This window comes from Ranitomeya imitator, chromosome 5, assembly GCF_032444005.1.
Source record: "Ranitomeya imitator isolate aRanImi1 chromosome 5, aRanImi1.pri, whole genome shotgun sequence".
NCBI lineage: Eukaryota > Metazoa > Chordata > Amphibia > Anura > Dendrobatidae > Ranitomeya > Ranitomeya imitator.
Genome location: NC_091286.1, coordinates 571,626,665 through 571,641,125, shown reverse-complemented (window position 1 = coordinate 571,641,125; position 14,461 = coordinate 571,626,665). Strand labels below are relative to the sequence as shown.

Sequence of the window (14,461 nt, the reverse complement as noted above, 5' to 3'; positions counted from 1 at the left end):
AGCGTAAAAGTAAAAAAAAAAAACACTACATAGTTACCTACCGCTGTCTGTCCCCGGCGCTCTGCTTCCTGCACTGGCTGTGAGCGCCGGTCAGCCGGAAAGCAGAGCGGTGACGTCACCGCTCTGCTTTCCGGCCGCTGTGCTCACAGTCAGTGCAGGAAAGCACAGCGCCGGGGACAGACAGCAGAAGGTAAGTATGTAGTATTTGTTTTTTTTTACTTTTACGATGGTAACCATGGTAAACATCGGGTTACTAAGTGCCGCCCTGCGCTTAGTAACCCGATGTTTACCCTGGTTACCGGCATCGTTGGTCGCTGGAGAGCTGTCTGTGTGACAGCTCTCCAGCGACGCTGCAGCGATCGACATCGTTGTCGGTATCGCTGCAGCGTTGCTAAGTGTGAAGGTACCTTTATACTATATAAAACAACACCTCAGTTTTGCTGTATATTGCAAACACGTTTAGGCACAGCCTGGGTTTCATTGGAGCTCTGTGATGGCAGGCACAGGGGGTCTTCAACAGATCTCCGGCAGTCATAGCTGATGGTCATAAAACATGAGGGGCCCCCATGACAGTACACGGTTAATGCTGCTTTCAGCAATTGCCTGTAGCTGATAGAAGCAGATCCTGGTTGAGACAGAAGCCAGAAGAAGGAAGAATGAATGACTGTGAGTGGACATTTCAGGTCATTTAATTATAATAGCTCTTCCTGTCACAGCCTTTGTGAATGAGAGGAACCTCTTCTATTGGAGAGCAAAACTTTATCTCGAACTAGTTACTGCGACAATCAGGTGCTCATTAAATACTACTGAGTCGCCCGCCAGGGCCGTGGGGTACTCGGTACCGGGTCCTGCTGTTTCACAGGGGGATGTCACGGCGGCTGCGTCCCGCTCCGTGGCCCTGGGCACCCATGCAAAAGGGAAAGGTCTTTAAAGGGAATAAAGTTTGTGTTCGTGACGCCACCTGTGGTATTCGGTCAATGGGGACTGACGCTGCTTTAAGGGGTCCGCTGGGGTGATGTTATGGCAGCTAGATGGTGTAACTTCCCACAGGTGAAGTATGTCCCCAGGGCTTTCGGTGTGTAGATGGTAGATGGTGAAGGGCGCAGTAAAGAACGAGGACACAGGTTTGCAGTCTCTTTACCTTGTTTACTGAAGTCTTCAGGCAGCCACAGTCCAGGGCACCAGATCACAGGGCAGGCAGAGTCTGGCTGGCTTGGAGGCAAGTTAGGAGTCCCCTAACCCAGGTGGAAATCAAAGCCTTTCCTCTAGTGCCGTGGTGTTGTAGTCTCTTACTGCCTATGGCCTCACATAAGGTCCTCACAGATGTTCTCTCTCTCTGTCCCCCATGTAGGATAGGACACGACCCATATGACCGGTGACTTGAGGTGGTTTATAAGGACTCTAGCACGCCCCAGCCTCTAAGGGTGTCACAGTGCCTCCTGGGTACTAAGGCGGACAGGGAATGTGAAATTTAACTGTCCTGCCAGTCTCTGATGCAAGTCATGGAGAGCCTTATGATCCTTGGTGTTCCAGCTACCGGTCTCTGCACCTCAGGAGGCAGCCTACTCGGGGCTGGTCTCGCCCTGGTATCCTCTCCTGTGCTTTGCTCTCCTGCACGCTCTCTGCAATGCATTCGACTTTCTGAATGTCTCTTTCCGGGAACTGCTGCACTGCGGCTACACAGCTCCGTAAGCCCTCTGCTGCCTCAGACTGATCCAGTCTGTTTCCTGGCAAGAACTGACTAACTTTCCCTGCAGACTACCATATATATGGGGAGTCACCTAGTAAATAGGATCAAAAGCTCCCCCTGGTGGCCTGGAGTGTGAATGTGTAGCATGATGGTGTTACCTGGTTACAGTTATCCCTTCTCGCCTTCAAGCGTAACATCACTCTCCCCGTGAGGAAAGCAATGCTACTGTGACGACCAGGACCCTGGGGTGCCATACTACCTTGTTATATAGGGTTAATCTGCAGGTAAATAGCGTAAAAAGTCTACATGCCATACTTAAAAATGTGACTAAAGGGAGAAAATGTTCTTCCTGCCACCACATGCTTTAATATAAGCGGCTAGAGTCACCGCTCATTGAGCAGTGGATGAAATCAGTCCCCACTACTTTGACAGTGTGTGCAGTGTGCTTGCTTCCCATCCATCTCGGACCCTGTAGATTATAATACTGCTGTGATTGTTCATTTCTCTTCCGATGCTGGACCTTGGAGGAGGAGCCAGCGTCTGTCCGCATTATGTACATGTATTACAATCAGGCCCTGACTGGCCATCTGCCCCACTGGGCAGATTCCCGGTGGGCTGCCAGACTTAAAGGGAACCTGTCACCTGAATTTGGCGGGCTCTGTTAGCGGTCCGATGGGTGGTGTTTTCTGTGCTTTCATGCACCCCTTCCTTTCCCGCTGGCCGCAATATTGTCTTGAATTTGATTAGGTTTCCTTCGTAATACACGCGTGTGCAATGCAATCTTGCCTTGCGCACGCGCAGTATGCTTTGCCCAACTGCGGGCAAAGCCGAAAAGCATTAGTGCGCATGCGCCGGCGCACTATGTCCCGGAACACAGCGAAAGACTTCCGAGACATAGTGCACTGCGGAGGAAACCTAATCAAATTCAAGACAATATTGCGGCCAGCGGGAAAGAAAGGGGTGCATGAAAGAACAGAAAACACCGCCCATCGGACCGCTAACAGAGCCCGCCAAATTCAGGTGACAGAGTCCCTTTAAATACATGATAGATTCCAACCTACAAAATTTTTCACCAATAAATGGAAATATCCTCCTACAAATATGATTATGTAAATCGAAATCTAATTTTCCCTAATAACTAATTCGAACGCAAATAAAAAATTGTAAGATAAAAAAGGAAAGAACAGCTGAGGAGGCACATGAAAATAATTGCAAAAAGTTTAATAATTAATATTACAATAATAGAAAAATATATACAATATGTGGTAGGGAGAGGAAAAATAATGCTGAGCTGCTGTCAGTCAGTTCCGGGGACACGCCGCCCCTGTAACTGAAACCGGGAACGCTTCGGGTGGAATAACGTTAATTTCCTCCAGGCAGCATGGGTCAAAGTGCCACTACCAGGCAGGTTCACAACACTATCAACCTGCAGGTCAATAGTGTTTTTCAGGTGACAAGTTCCCCTTAAAAATTCCTGTAGGTGTAATGTGTAGTGGTGTTCCTATAGTGTATCTCTGAATTTTATTCCCAAATGAATAAAATAATTTGTGAAATAGCATTTTACCTAAATGTATTTTTATACTATTTTATTATGGAGTTTTTTATGTGTAGTATACTCTTAGGGTATAAATTGCATTTTCATGCTGAACTACACCAATGAATTCAATGTTCAGAAACACAATCCTTACTATCAGATAATGCGGTATGGAGTCAAAATGGATAAAGTTCCAGTTAATATTTGGTTTGCGTGTCTCCTAAGTTTCCCTCAGTGGTGAGTAAAACCACTAGTGCTCTCAGAAGGCGCAAGGAATTTCTGATCCGGATCCTAACCTATAAATAATCTTGATCTCCAAAGGTGCTGGAAGGAGTTTTAATTGACAGTAGCATATGTTATGCAAGATTGGATCATCGCTATACAGCAGCTGCACAGGACACAGACCACAGTAACTTTCCTCTGGGTAAGACTTTTCCTTAGCACTAAAAATGTATTTTAGAATAAATTCTTAGTATGAATTTAATAATGAGACAATTTGTATGACATAATTCTAACATTGACATAACAATGTAGGTTGCTGTAACCTTTTACAAAATAATTAATTTTCATTTTACAGACCCTCAATCAGGATAATGCAGGTCCTACATTCTGTGTACTCATTGCTTATACTGCTGCCTCTGTGCATTTTGGCTGATGATGACCCAACACAGCCCCAAAAGAATCCTTGTGCTAACTGGATGGGGGGAGCACCGGGATATCCTGGACACAACGGACTTCCTGGAAGAGATGGCAAAGATGGGAATGATGGAGTGAAGGGAGAAAGAGGAGAACAAGGTTAGTGATTGGTTATTGAAGGAGAGACCACCTCGTTTATTTATAAGGCTTTGCGTAGACTCCACCAAAACCTAAATATTTTTGTACTAGATGGTGGCCCGATTCTAACGCATCGAGTATTCTAGAACAGAGGTCCCCAACTCCAGTCCTCAAGGCCCACCAACATGTCATGTTTTCAGGATTTCCTTAGTCTTGCCCAGGTAATAATTGCATCACCTGTGCAATGCAAAGGAAATCCTGAAAACATGACCTGTTGGTGGGCCTTGAGGACTGGAGTTGGGGACCTCTGTTCTAGAATATGCATGTCCACAGAGTATATTGCCCAGCGACGTAGTATATTGCCGAGCGACGTAGTATATTGCCCAGTCACGTAGTATATTGGCCAGCCACGTAGTATCTTGCCCAGCCACGTAGTATCTTGCCCAGCCACGTAGTATATTGCCCAGCCACATAGTATATTGCCCAGCCACGTAGTATCTTGCCCAGCCACGTAGTATATTGCCCAGCCACGTAGTATATTGCCCAGCCACGTAGTATCTTGCCCAGCCACGTAGTATATTGACCAGCCACGTAGTATATTGCCCAGTCACATAGTATATTGCCCAGCCACGTAGTATCTTGCCCAGCCACGTAGTATCTTGCCCAGCCACGTAGTATATTGCCCAGCCATGTAGTATATTGCCCAGCCACATAGTATAATTGTTCAATGACGTAGTATACAGCACAGAGCCACATAGTATATTGCACAGCCCGTGTAGTTTGCCCAGCTATGTAGTATATTGCCCAGCCACGTATGACACAGGTTAAAAAAAACAAAAAAACATATACTCACCTTCCGCAGGCGCGTTGTAGCACTGTCGCCTGTGTGGGGTGCAGGCGGCGTCTTCCCGTCCCAGGGTGTGCTGACGTCGCGGTCATGTGACCGTGTCGCGGTCACATGACCGTGACATCACGGCAGGTCCTTGTGGTGCCGGACTTGTCATGACGTCGCGGTCACATGACCGTGACGTCACGGCAGGTCCTTTCCGCACAGGACTTGTGATGACGTTGCGGTCACATGACCGTGACGTCATGGCAGGTCCTTCTGCCAGAGCATCCGTGCAACCGGAACGTGCCGGTTGCATCGCGAGGAGCGGGAAAGGCGGCGTAGGTGAGTATATAATCATTTTTTATTTTTTTTAACATTCAATGTTTTTACTATTGGCGCTGCTTAGGCAGCGTCAATAGTAAAAAACTTGGTCACACAGGGTTAATAGCAGCGGTAACGGACTGCATTATAACGCGACATAACGCGGTCCGTTACCGCTGCCATTAACCCTGTGTGAGGGCAGACTGGAGGGGTGTCTGCGGGCGCCGGGCAGTGAGTGCGGGGAGCGAGGAGCGTCCATTTTTTTCCGGACTGTGCGCGTTGCTGATTGGTCGCGGCAGCCATGACAGGCAGCTGCCGAGACCAATCAGCGAACGAATAACCATTACAGAAGGACAGACAGACAGACGGAAGTACCCCTTAGACAATTATGTATATAGATATGTGAAGAGGTGTTAAATCACAGAATCACAGAGACTAGCTAGTTTCCTAGGTAAGTATATACTGTACATTTTTATTTTTTACATGCAGAATTATGAAAACCTACAGAATCGTCCAAAACCACCGAGCCAATGGTAAATAATGTACAACGGTTGTAGTCAAGAATGGAGTTAATTAAATCTATAAGGAAAGAATACAATACTAAGAATAGTTTAAAACATATAGCTTTATTATTTATCTATATATATCTATATCTATTATATATATACAGTATATATATATATATATATATATATATATATATATATATATATTTATATATATATATATATATATATATATATATATATACTGCTCAAAAAATAAAGGGAACACTTAAACAACAGTATATAACGCCAGGTAAATCAAAGTTCTGTGAAATCAAACTGTCCACTTAGGAAGCAACACTGCTTGACAATCAATTTCACATGCTGTTGTGCAAATGGAATAGACAACAGATGGAAATTATTGGCAATTATCAAGACACACTCAATAAAGGAGTGGTTCTGCAGGTGGGGACCACAGACCACATCTCAGTACCAATGCTTTCTGGCTGATGTTTTGGTCACTTTTGAAAGTTGGTTGTGCTTTCACACTCGTGGTAGCATGAGACGAACTCTACAACCCACACAAGTGGCTCAGGTAGTGCAGCTTATCCAGGATGGCACATCAATGCGAGCTGTGGAAAGAAAGTTTGCTGTGTCTGTCAGCGTAGTGTCCAGAGGCTGGGGCGCTACCAGGAGACAGGCCAGTACACCAGGAGATCTAGAGGGGGCCGTAGGAGGGCAACAACCCAGTAGCAGGACCGCTACCTCAGCCTTTGTGCAAGGAGGAACGGGGAGCACTGCCAGAGCCCTGGAAAATGACCTCCAGCAGGCCACAAATGTGCATGTGTCTGCACAAACAGTTAAAAACCAACTCCATGAGGATGGTCTGAGTGCCTGACATCCACAGATGGGTGTTGTGCTCACAGCCCAACACCATGCAGGACACTTGGCATTTGCCACAGAACACCAGGATTGGCAAATTCGCCACTGGCACCCTGTGCTCTTCACAGATGAAAGCAGGTTCACGCTGAGCACATGTGACAGACGTGACAGAGTCTGGAGACGCTGTGGTGAGCAATCTGCTGCCTGCAACATCCTTCAGCATTACCGGTTTGGCAGTGGGTCAGTAATGGTGTGGGGTGGCATTTCTTTGGAGGGCTGCACATCCCTCCATGTGCTTGCCAGTGGTAGCCTGACTGCCATTAGTTACCGAGATGAGATCCTCAGACCCCTTGTGAGACCATATGCTGGTGCGGTTGGCCCTGGGTTCCTCCTAATGCAGGACAATGCCAGACCTCATGTGGCTGGAGTGTGTCAGCAGCTCCTGCAAGATGAAGGCATTGAAGCTAATGACTGGCCCGCCCGTTCCCCAGACCTGAATCCGATTAAACACATCTGGGACATCAAGTCTCGCACCATCCACCAATGTCACATTACACCACAGACTGTCCAGGAGTTGGCGGATGCTTTAGTCCAGGTCTGGGAGGAGATCCCTCAGGACACCATCCACGACCTCATCAGGAGCCTGCCCAGGCGTTGCAGGCACGTGGAGGCCACACACACTACTGAGCATCATTTCCTAGTCTTGAGGCATTTCCACTGAAGTTGGATCAGCCTGTAACTTCATTTTCCACTTTGATTTTGAGCATCATTCCAACTCCAGACCTCCGTGGGATATTAGTTGTGATTTACGTTAATCATTTTTAGGTTTTATTGTTCTCAACACATTCCACTATGTAATGAATAAAGATTTACAACTGGAATATTTCATTCAGTGATATCTAGGATGTGTGATTTTAGTGTTCCCTTTATTTTTTGGAGCAGTGTATATACAGTACAGACTAGGGTTGAGCGACTTTTCTTTTTTTAGGATCGGGTCGGGTTTCACGAAACCCGACTTTCTCAAAAGTCGGGTCGAGTGAAATCGGCCGATCCTATAGAAAAGTCGGGGTCAGGGTCGGCCGAAACACGAAACCCAATGCAGTGCAATGGGATACTAATGGTTCCCAGGGTCTGAAGGAGAGGAAACTCTCCTTCAGGCCCTGGGATCCATATTAATGTGTAAAATAAAGAATAAAAAAAAAAATATTGATATACTCACCCTCGGACGCGCCCTGGTTCTAACCGGCAGCCTGCGTTCCTAAAAATGAGCAAGTGAAGGACCTTCGATGACGTCGCGGCTTGTGATTAGTCGCGTGAGCAGTCACATGGGCGGTCACGCGACCAATCACAAGCTGCGACGTCATCTAAGGTCCTTCACGCGCTCATTCTTAGGAAGGAAGGCTGCCGGTTAGTACCAGGGCGCGTCCGAGGGTGAGTAGATCAATATTTTTTATTTTTATTCTTTATTTTACACTTAAATATGGATTCCGATACCGATTCCCGATATCGCAAACATATCGGAACTCGGTATCGGAATTCCGATACCAGATCAGAAGATCGCCGACCTCATGGCCGACCCCACACAGGGGTCGGGTCGGGTTTCATGAAACCCGACTTTGCCAAAAGTCGGCGACTTCTGAAAATGGCTGACCCGTTTCGCTCAACCCTAGTACAGACCAAAGGTTTGGACACACCTTCTCATTTAAAGATTTTTCTGTATTTTCAGGACTATTGTCATTCACACTGAAAGCATCAAAACTATGAATTAACACATGTGGAATTATATACTTAAAAAAACAAAAAAACAAAAAACAACCCAACAAAAAATAGAATCGGAGCATATACTTATTTAACAACCAAAAAAGACAAAAAAATGCCCCTAAAATATAACTTTTAATTGATAATAGGTAAAATGACCTAAAGAGTCAGGAGACAGTATTACTTAACCATATAAATTAATACTAAAAAGGATAGAGGTATCTGAGGTGAGGGGGGTGTTCTCTCCCTAACTCACCCTACCTAACCGTGGAGGTTGGCACCCTAAAGTCGACATGGCGCCCCCACTCGACGACGGCTCTCCCTTATGACCCTAATGGGGACTACTTAAAGAAAACACCACCACCAACACCACAAATATAGTAAAGTGCTAATGTGCTAAAGTGCTAAAATGGCACCTGCAAGGTATATTCTAGATTCTTCATATACCAATAAATCTTATCAGGATTCTAGTAATGTGAATCCTGCTCCCTAATAACTGGGGGTGCGAGCTGTGAGTAGAGATAATAATGGATTTCCTACTCTCTATTACACAAGTGTAAGTAAATATATTGATTTTATCTTAGATATTTCAAATAATAAAAAAAAAACTCTTTAAAAGAGAGAAAAAAATATATATATACACTTCTATAGGCTAATATTGCTGTAATCACCTATACACCGTGTGATATTACACACCAAAAGTACATATGTCAGTCTGAACACAAAAGGGAGAATGTCCCAATCTAAAAATGTTTATAGGGTATGTTCTAACTCCCCAATAATAGAAAAGGTATATTCAGACTCCCCAATAGTAGAAAACAATAGCCATAATAGTAAAAAGCTCACACATATTAAATAAATGGTAACAGTACCAGCCCAGTTACATAGCACATTGCAGGATTTTAAATAATCATCAAGTTTTAGAACATGGTCAGAGAAAAAAAAACAGTACAAATGGTACTCATCGTTTTTGTCTTTTTTGGTTGTTGAATTATATACTTAACAAAAAAGTTTGAAACAACTGAAATTATGTCTTATATTCTAGGTTCTTCAAAGTAGCCACCCTTTGCTTTGATGACTGCTTTGCACACTCTTGGCATTCTCTTGATGAGCTTCAAGAGGTAGTCACCGGGAATGGTTTTCACTTCACAGGTGTGCCCTGTCAGGTTTAATAAGTGGGATTTCTTACCTTATAAATGGGGTTGGGACCATCAGTTGTGTTGTGCAGAAGTCTGGTGGATACACAGCTGATAGTCCTACTGAATAGACTGTTATAATATGTATTATGGCAAGAAAAAAGCAGCTAAGTAAAGAAAAACGAGTGGCCATCATTACTTTAAGAAATGAAGGTCAGTTAGTCTGAAAAATTTGGAAAACTTTGAAAGTGTCCCCATAGACATGGAAATGCAGAAAAATCTTTAAATGAGAAGGTGTGTATACACACACACAGATAGATATCTAAAAATGACTCTGAAATAAAGCAATTGATATAGTTTTGCAAGTACTAAAAAAATTATGAGATAAGTATAAGATGAAACCTCTACAAATGGTGGATATTTCGAATATATAGATTTTTTTCTACAAAAATGCAGTGTCACCAGTGACAGAGGTAAATATGTAGGGAAAAATGCTTAGTGGGCTTACAAAAAAGGGTAAAATGAAAGGGTATTGAGGAGGCTTGCTAGAAATAACCCTTATAAAGAATAACTTTTATTATGCACTTGCTAAAAATTAACCCAATGCTTAGTGCATAAAATAGTAATTCATACAAAAATCAGTGAATTAATAATTAAAAAAAAATATATATAACAATATATACAGAAATGCAATAAAGTGCGAGAGGTTATAGAAGATAACTGCAAAAAAGTGACTAAATAGTTCAAAAGCAGTGCTAATTATATATATATATATATATATATATAGATATATATATCTCTATATATATATATATAGATATATATATCTATATATATATATATATAATATGCTGTACATGATGACATAAATGACTATCCTTCGTGAGTACATAATGATGAGCCAATGAGCATCCACATAGGGGAGCGCACAGGAACAAAAGGTCAGGACACTGTACATGTTAAAGGAGCCTAAAACTGTTATTATGACATTGTTTTTAATCTAAGCAATGTCTAAGTTGGGGAGTAGACCACCTTCCTCTCCTTGGCCCGCAGCTCCCCTACCTGCGTTGCTTTAAATCATCATTCTTGTAGTGGTAATCTTTGATTCCCACAAATATGCCTGCAAATTCCTTTGCAAATCTCCGGCAAGAGCCAAATTGGCATGTGTAAAACGCAGATTCTCAGTAGCATTCACAGCCCCATTCAACACTGAGATGGATTGGTAGCAATAAAAAGCTACATTATAGCAAGCCTATATACAGCTGTATGGCCAGAAAAATAAAAAAAAGTTATGGATCTCTGAAAATGGAAACTGAAACTGAATTTTAATTTTTTTGTACAAGATTCTGAATTTTTCTTTAATCACTTAAAGCCCCTCTATTAAGTGTTTTGCCCCTAAACCTGTGTATATGTGTATGTACTGTTTGTTAATATAGTCACCTATGGTCATCTTCTCTGGTATACGGCGCTCTTCTCAGTGACATCATTGCTGCGCAGACTCTCAGGATCACACTGCGCTCTGGGTAACTCAGCAGTAGCTTTAACTACCTGTATGTCTAAGTCTATGGAACTTCAAAAAGAGGCTTCATAGGCTTAAATTGAAAAAGTCTCTCAAGTTCTGAAATAAAAAAAAAATAAAACTACTCACCTGGCCAAGTTCTCCCAATGCATTACACCACTCTGTATAGCATGTGGACTGAGGTTCCACACAGCAGTCATGATCTAATGACATCTAGTGCTGTGCTGAAACTCAGATGCTCCCAGTTACATCATTTTATTCAACGGTATCTGCATTTTGGTGATGTAGATACCATTGATATTGTGACAATGGGCAATGTGCAGGCTTGGCTTGGGAATGGGAACCCTCAATTCACAGGCCACAGAGCAGTCGCATGGTCTGCCGGTATGGGAACTACACCCTGGGTATATAGTAACATCTATGAAAATGAAATCTATAATTATTAAAGTTGAACAAAAAGATTGGCACTGTCCTGGTCATGAAGGCTCCCACATCCACACACACAGTATTATGGCCCCTACAGCCCCCCCATACACAATATTATGACCTTCACAGACCTCACACATAGTATTATAGCCCACACATCTCCCCACTCAGTATGATGTGTCTACACAGTGTGATGGCGCACACAGTCCCACATACAGTATTATGTCCCCCCATAAATTGTGGAGCCCAGAAGACGCCAGGGGCGTATACTGGCCACTGAAGTGAAGCACAAATCTTTTTGTTCAACTTTTGACATTTTTACTATTATATGCCAATGCCAATAATCATAGTTTTAGGTGTAATCTGTTTCTAGGAAAAAACAAAATCCAGCTCACCATACCGACATTCCCAAGGGCTCGGAGCACGGAACCGCTGTGTCAGGGCGTGGACGAACAGGAAAGAGAAGGAGATCCAGCTCAACGAAATAGTGAAAAATCCATAATTTATTTCACTTAAAATATAGTGAAAGGACAAACATCAGCATACAGAAAAAATTATAAAAACAAGGTCAACGTGTTTCCGGTGACTAAGCACCCTTAATCATGATTAAGGGTGCTTAGTCACCGGAAACACGTTGACCTTGTTTTTATAATTTTTTCTGTATGCTGATGTTTGTCCTTTCACTATATTTTAAGTGAAATAAATTATGGATTTTTCACTATTTCGTTGAGCTGGATCTCCTTCTCTTTCCTGTAATCTGTTTCTACATATATGGTTGGTGCAAAGCAGTAAGTAGAAATTCTCATGCAAATTCTATTAATATTCACAGGTGTTAAGGGGCAGAAGGGAGAAGTTGGTGAACTAGGACTTCCAGGACCTGAAGGTCCACGTGGCTTTACAGGACCCCAAGGACAAACAGGCGAGAGTCCTTTTCTGCACCGTTCAGCCTTTAGTATGGGGCTGACAACTAAAGTTTCCACACCAAATGTCCCGATACGCTTCACAAAAGTATTTTATAACGAGCAACGCCATTATGATGAGACCACAGGAAAGTTCACCTGCCATGTAAAGGGCCTTTATTTATTCTCCTACCATCTCACTGTCTACATGAAGGATGTCAAGATTGGATTATACAAGAATAATAAACCCATCATGTTCACCTTTGACCAGTTTCAGACAAATAATGTAGATCAGGCCTCTGGTTCTGTCCTTCTGGCCTTAGATGTTGGAGATGAAGTTTGCCTGCAGATATACGGGGAGGATTATGGTGGCATCTATGGAGATAATCTCAATGACTCATCATTCTCTGGAATCCTGTTGTATCCAAGCTCCGAAAACATGTAGGCTCCACTCTTATCCAATAAAGTGTCCTACTATGTAAGGTTACATTTTATCCTTTAAAAAAAAAAAATTGCATAGCTATCCTGTACACAAAATGTCAACTGGTGAAGATTAGAAGCATGTGACCAGACCTGTCCATCAGACTCCCCCAATTGAAAAATATGGGGAAGCAGATCAATTTCAGAAGGCTGATGTCACAGGTTTCAGAAGGTCGAGTCACATGTTTCTCTGTCAACTGTAATTTCAGAAAAGAAACTCTGTTCAGTGTATGGGGAAGGCTTCCCCAATATTATTATTATGCATTACTTATATAGCACTGTCATATTCCGCAGCACTTCTCATACATTATCATCACTGTCCCCATTGGGTCTCATGATCTAAATTTCCGATCAAAATGTCTTTGGTATGTGGGAGGAAACTAGAGAACCCAGAGGAAACCCACGCAAACATACAAACTCCTTGCAGATGTTGTCCTTGGTGGGATTTGAACCCAGGACCCCACGCTTGACACTAAGCCACTGTGCTACTGTGCTGCACTAACAAGTACAGGAGGAAAAACTGTATTACTTATGCATGAAGTGTGATGCTGTGTGGTGGATATACAGTGCGTGGAAGCACAATGTAAGGAATGGTCAGTGTGCGTGAACAAACTCTATGATGCTTCTACACATACCTCAAAACCTTTCTGGAGCCATAGTGATAATTCCATATTTGGAGAGCTGTCTCACTATCACATGTGGTCGGGGTGTAATAATTTGCGCCCTTATGATACAGATGCAGTTCACTACAACAATGGACCAAGAAGGTGACTGTTAGGAGTCGAGTTTCCTCTGCTGCACAGGGGGAATCTCGATCCGTGTCTGCTGCGGTCTCCCATTCTGCTTCGGCCGCAGTGGGCTCTGCTCAGCAGAGGCGTCGCTCCCAGCGTCTCGCTGGGACTGATTCTGTGCAAAGGGTTACTGCTGCCTATTCCGGCTCTCCTGTTGTACCCTGCACTGATCTGCGGCGAGCGGGCTTCCCTGGGACTAAGTCCTTATTTGCACACACTGAGCATGCCCAGGGCAAGATCTCCCGTTGGAGATCGAGGGTCACATGCTCAGGTACTGCAGCACATCCCATTGGTCCTTTTGGCAGGTCCTGAAAGGGCAAAACTTCTGTAGCTGTTTCCTGTGCTGCAACTATATAAACTGCGCATGACCGCACGGCCATGCGCTAGTATTGTCTTGATAATATGTGTGTGTGTTGTGAGTGAAAGTCGCTCTTTAAAATACCCTCCCTATTGGATGACTGTTCGCGGAAGGTGTATGTTTGCTATCTAGCGCCCGACTTATCCAACAGCACGTTACACACATAACAGCGTCTAGTTGCTGTGACCGCCTGTACGGCGCCGTGCGCTTCCTCTGCGCTTTCCTTACCCAAGCCTGGGTGGTTAGTGGCGTCCATCAGTGCGGCACTGCATGCACTCTCGTGCCTTTATATAGTATTTTTATAGTTTCCTTACACACCCAGTTGAGGTGTTGTGCCAGCAAGTGGTCTAATCGGACTTCAATCCTGTGTTGGGGTTGTGTTCACTGACTTCTTGCTCGCGTTCTATGTGCGGTACCGCGGTCCTGTGACTCAACAGGATCGCTTCCTTCACGCAGGGTGAAGTTAACCCGTGCGTGTATACTTATAGTACCGCCATATAGTCCGTCTTACTAGCAGCAGGGTTTTTACCTGCACGGTGGACCTCGGACTGCGAACGCACCTAGTTTCATATCTTCTAT

At 43.8% G+C, this 14,461-nt stretch overlaps 1 protein-coding gene across 1 annotated transcript; it reads left to right on the top strand.

The window, feature by feature from the left end:
- Positions 1-3,598: 3,598 nt before the first annotated feature.
- Positions 3,599-12,735, top strand: LOC138680883 (adiponectin-like). Its single transcript, XM_069768102.1, has 3 exons — positions 3,599-3,648; positions 3,802-4,019; positions 12,184-12,735. Exons 2-3 carry the CDS (start codon positions 3,818-3,820, stop codon positions 12,696-12,698), a joined length of 717 nt encoding a protein of 238 aa, XP_069624203.1. The 5' UTR covers positions 3,599-3,648; positions 3,802-3,817; the 3' UTR covers positions 12,699-12,735.
- The last annotated feature ends 1,726 nt before the right edge of the window (positions 12,736-14,461 follow it).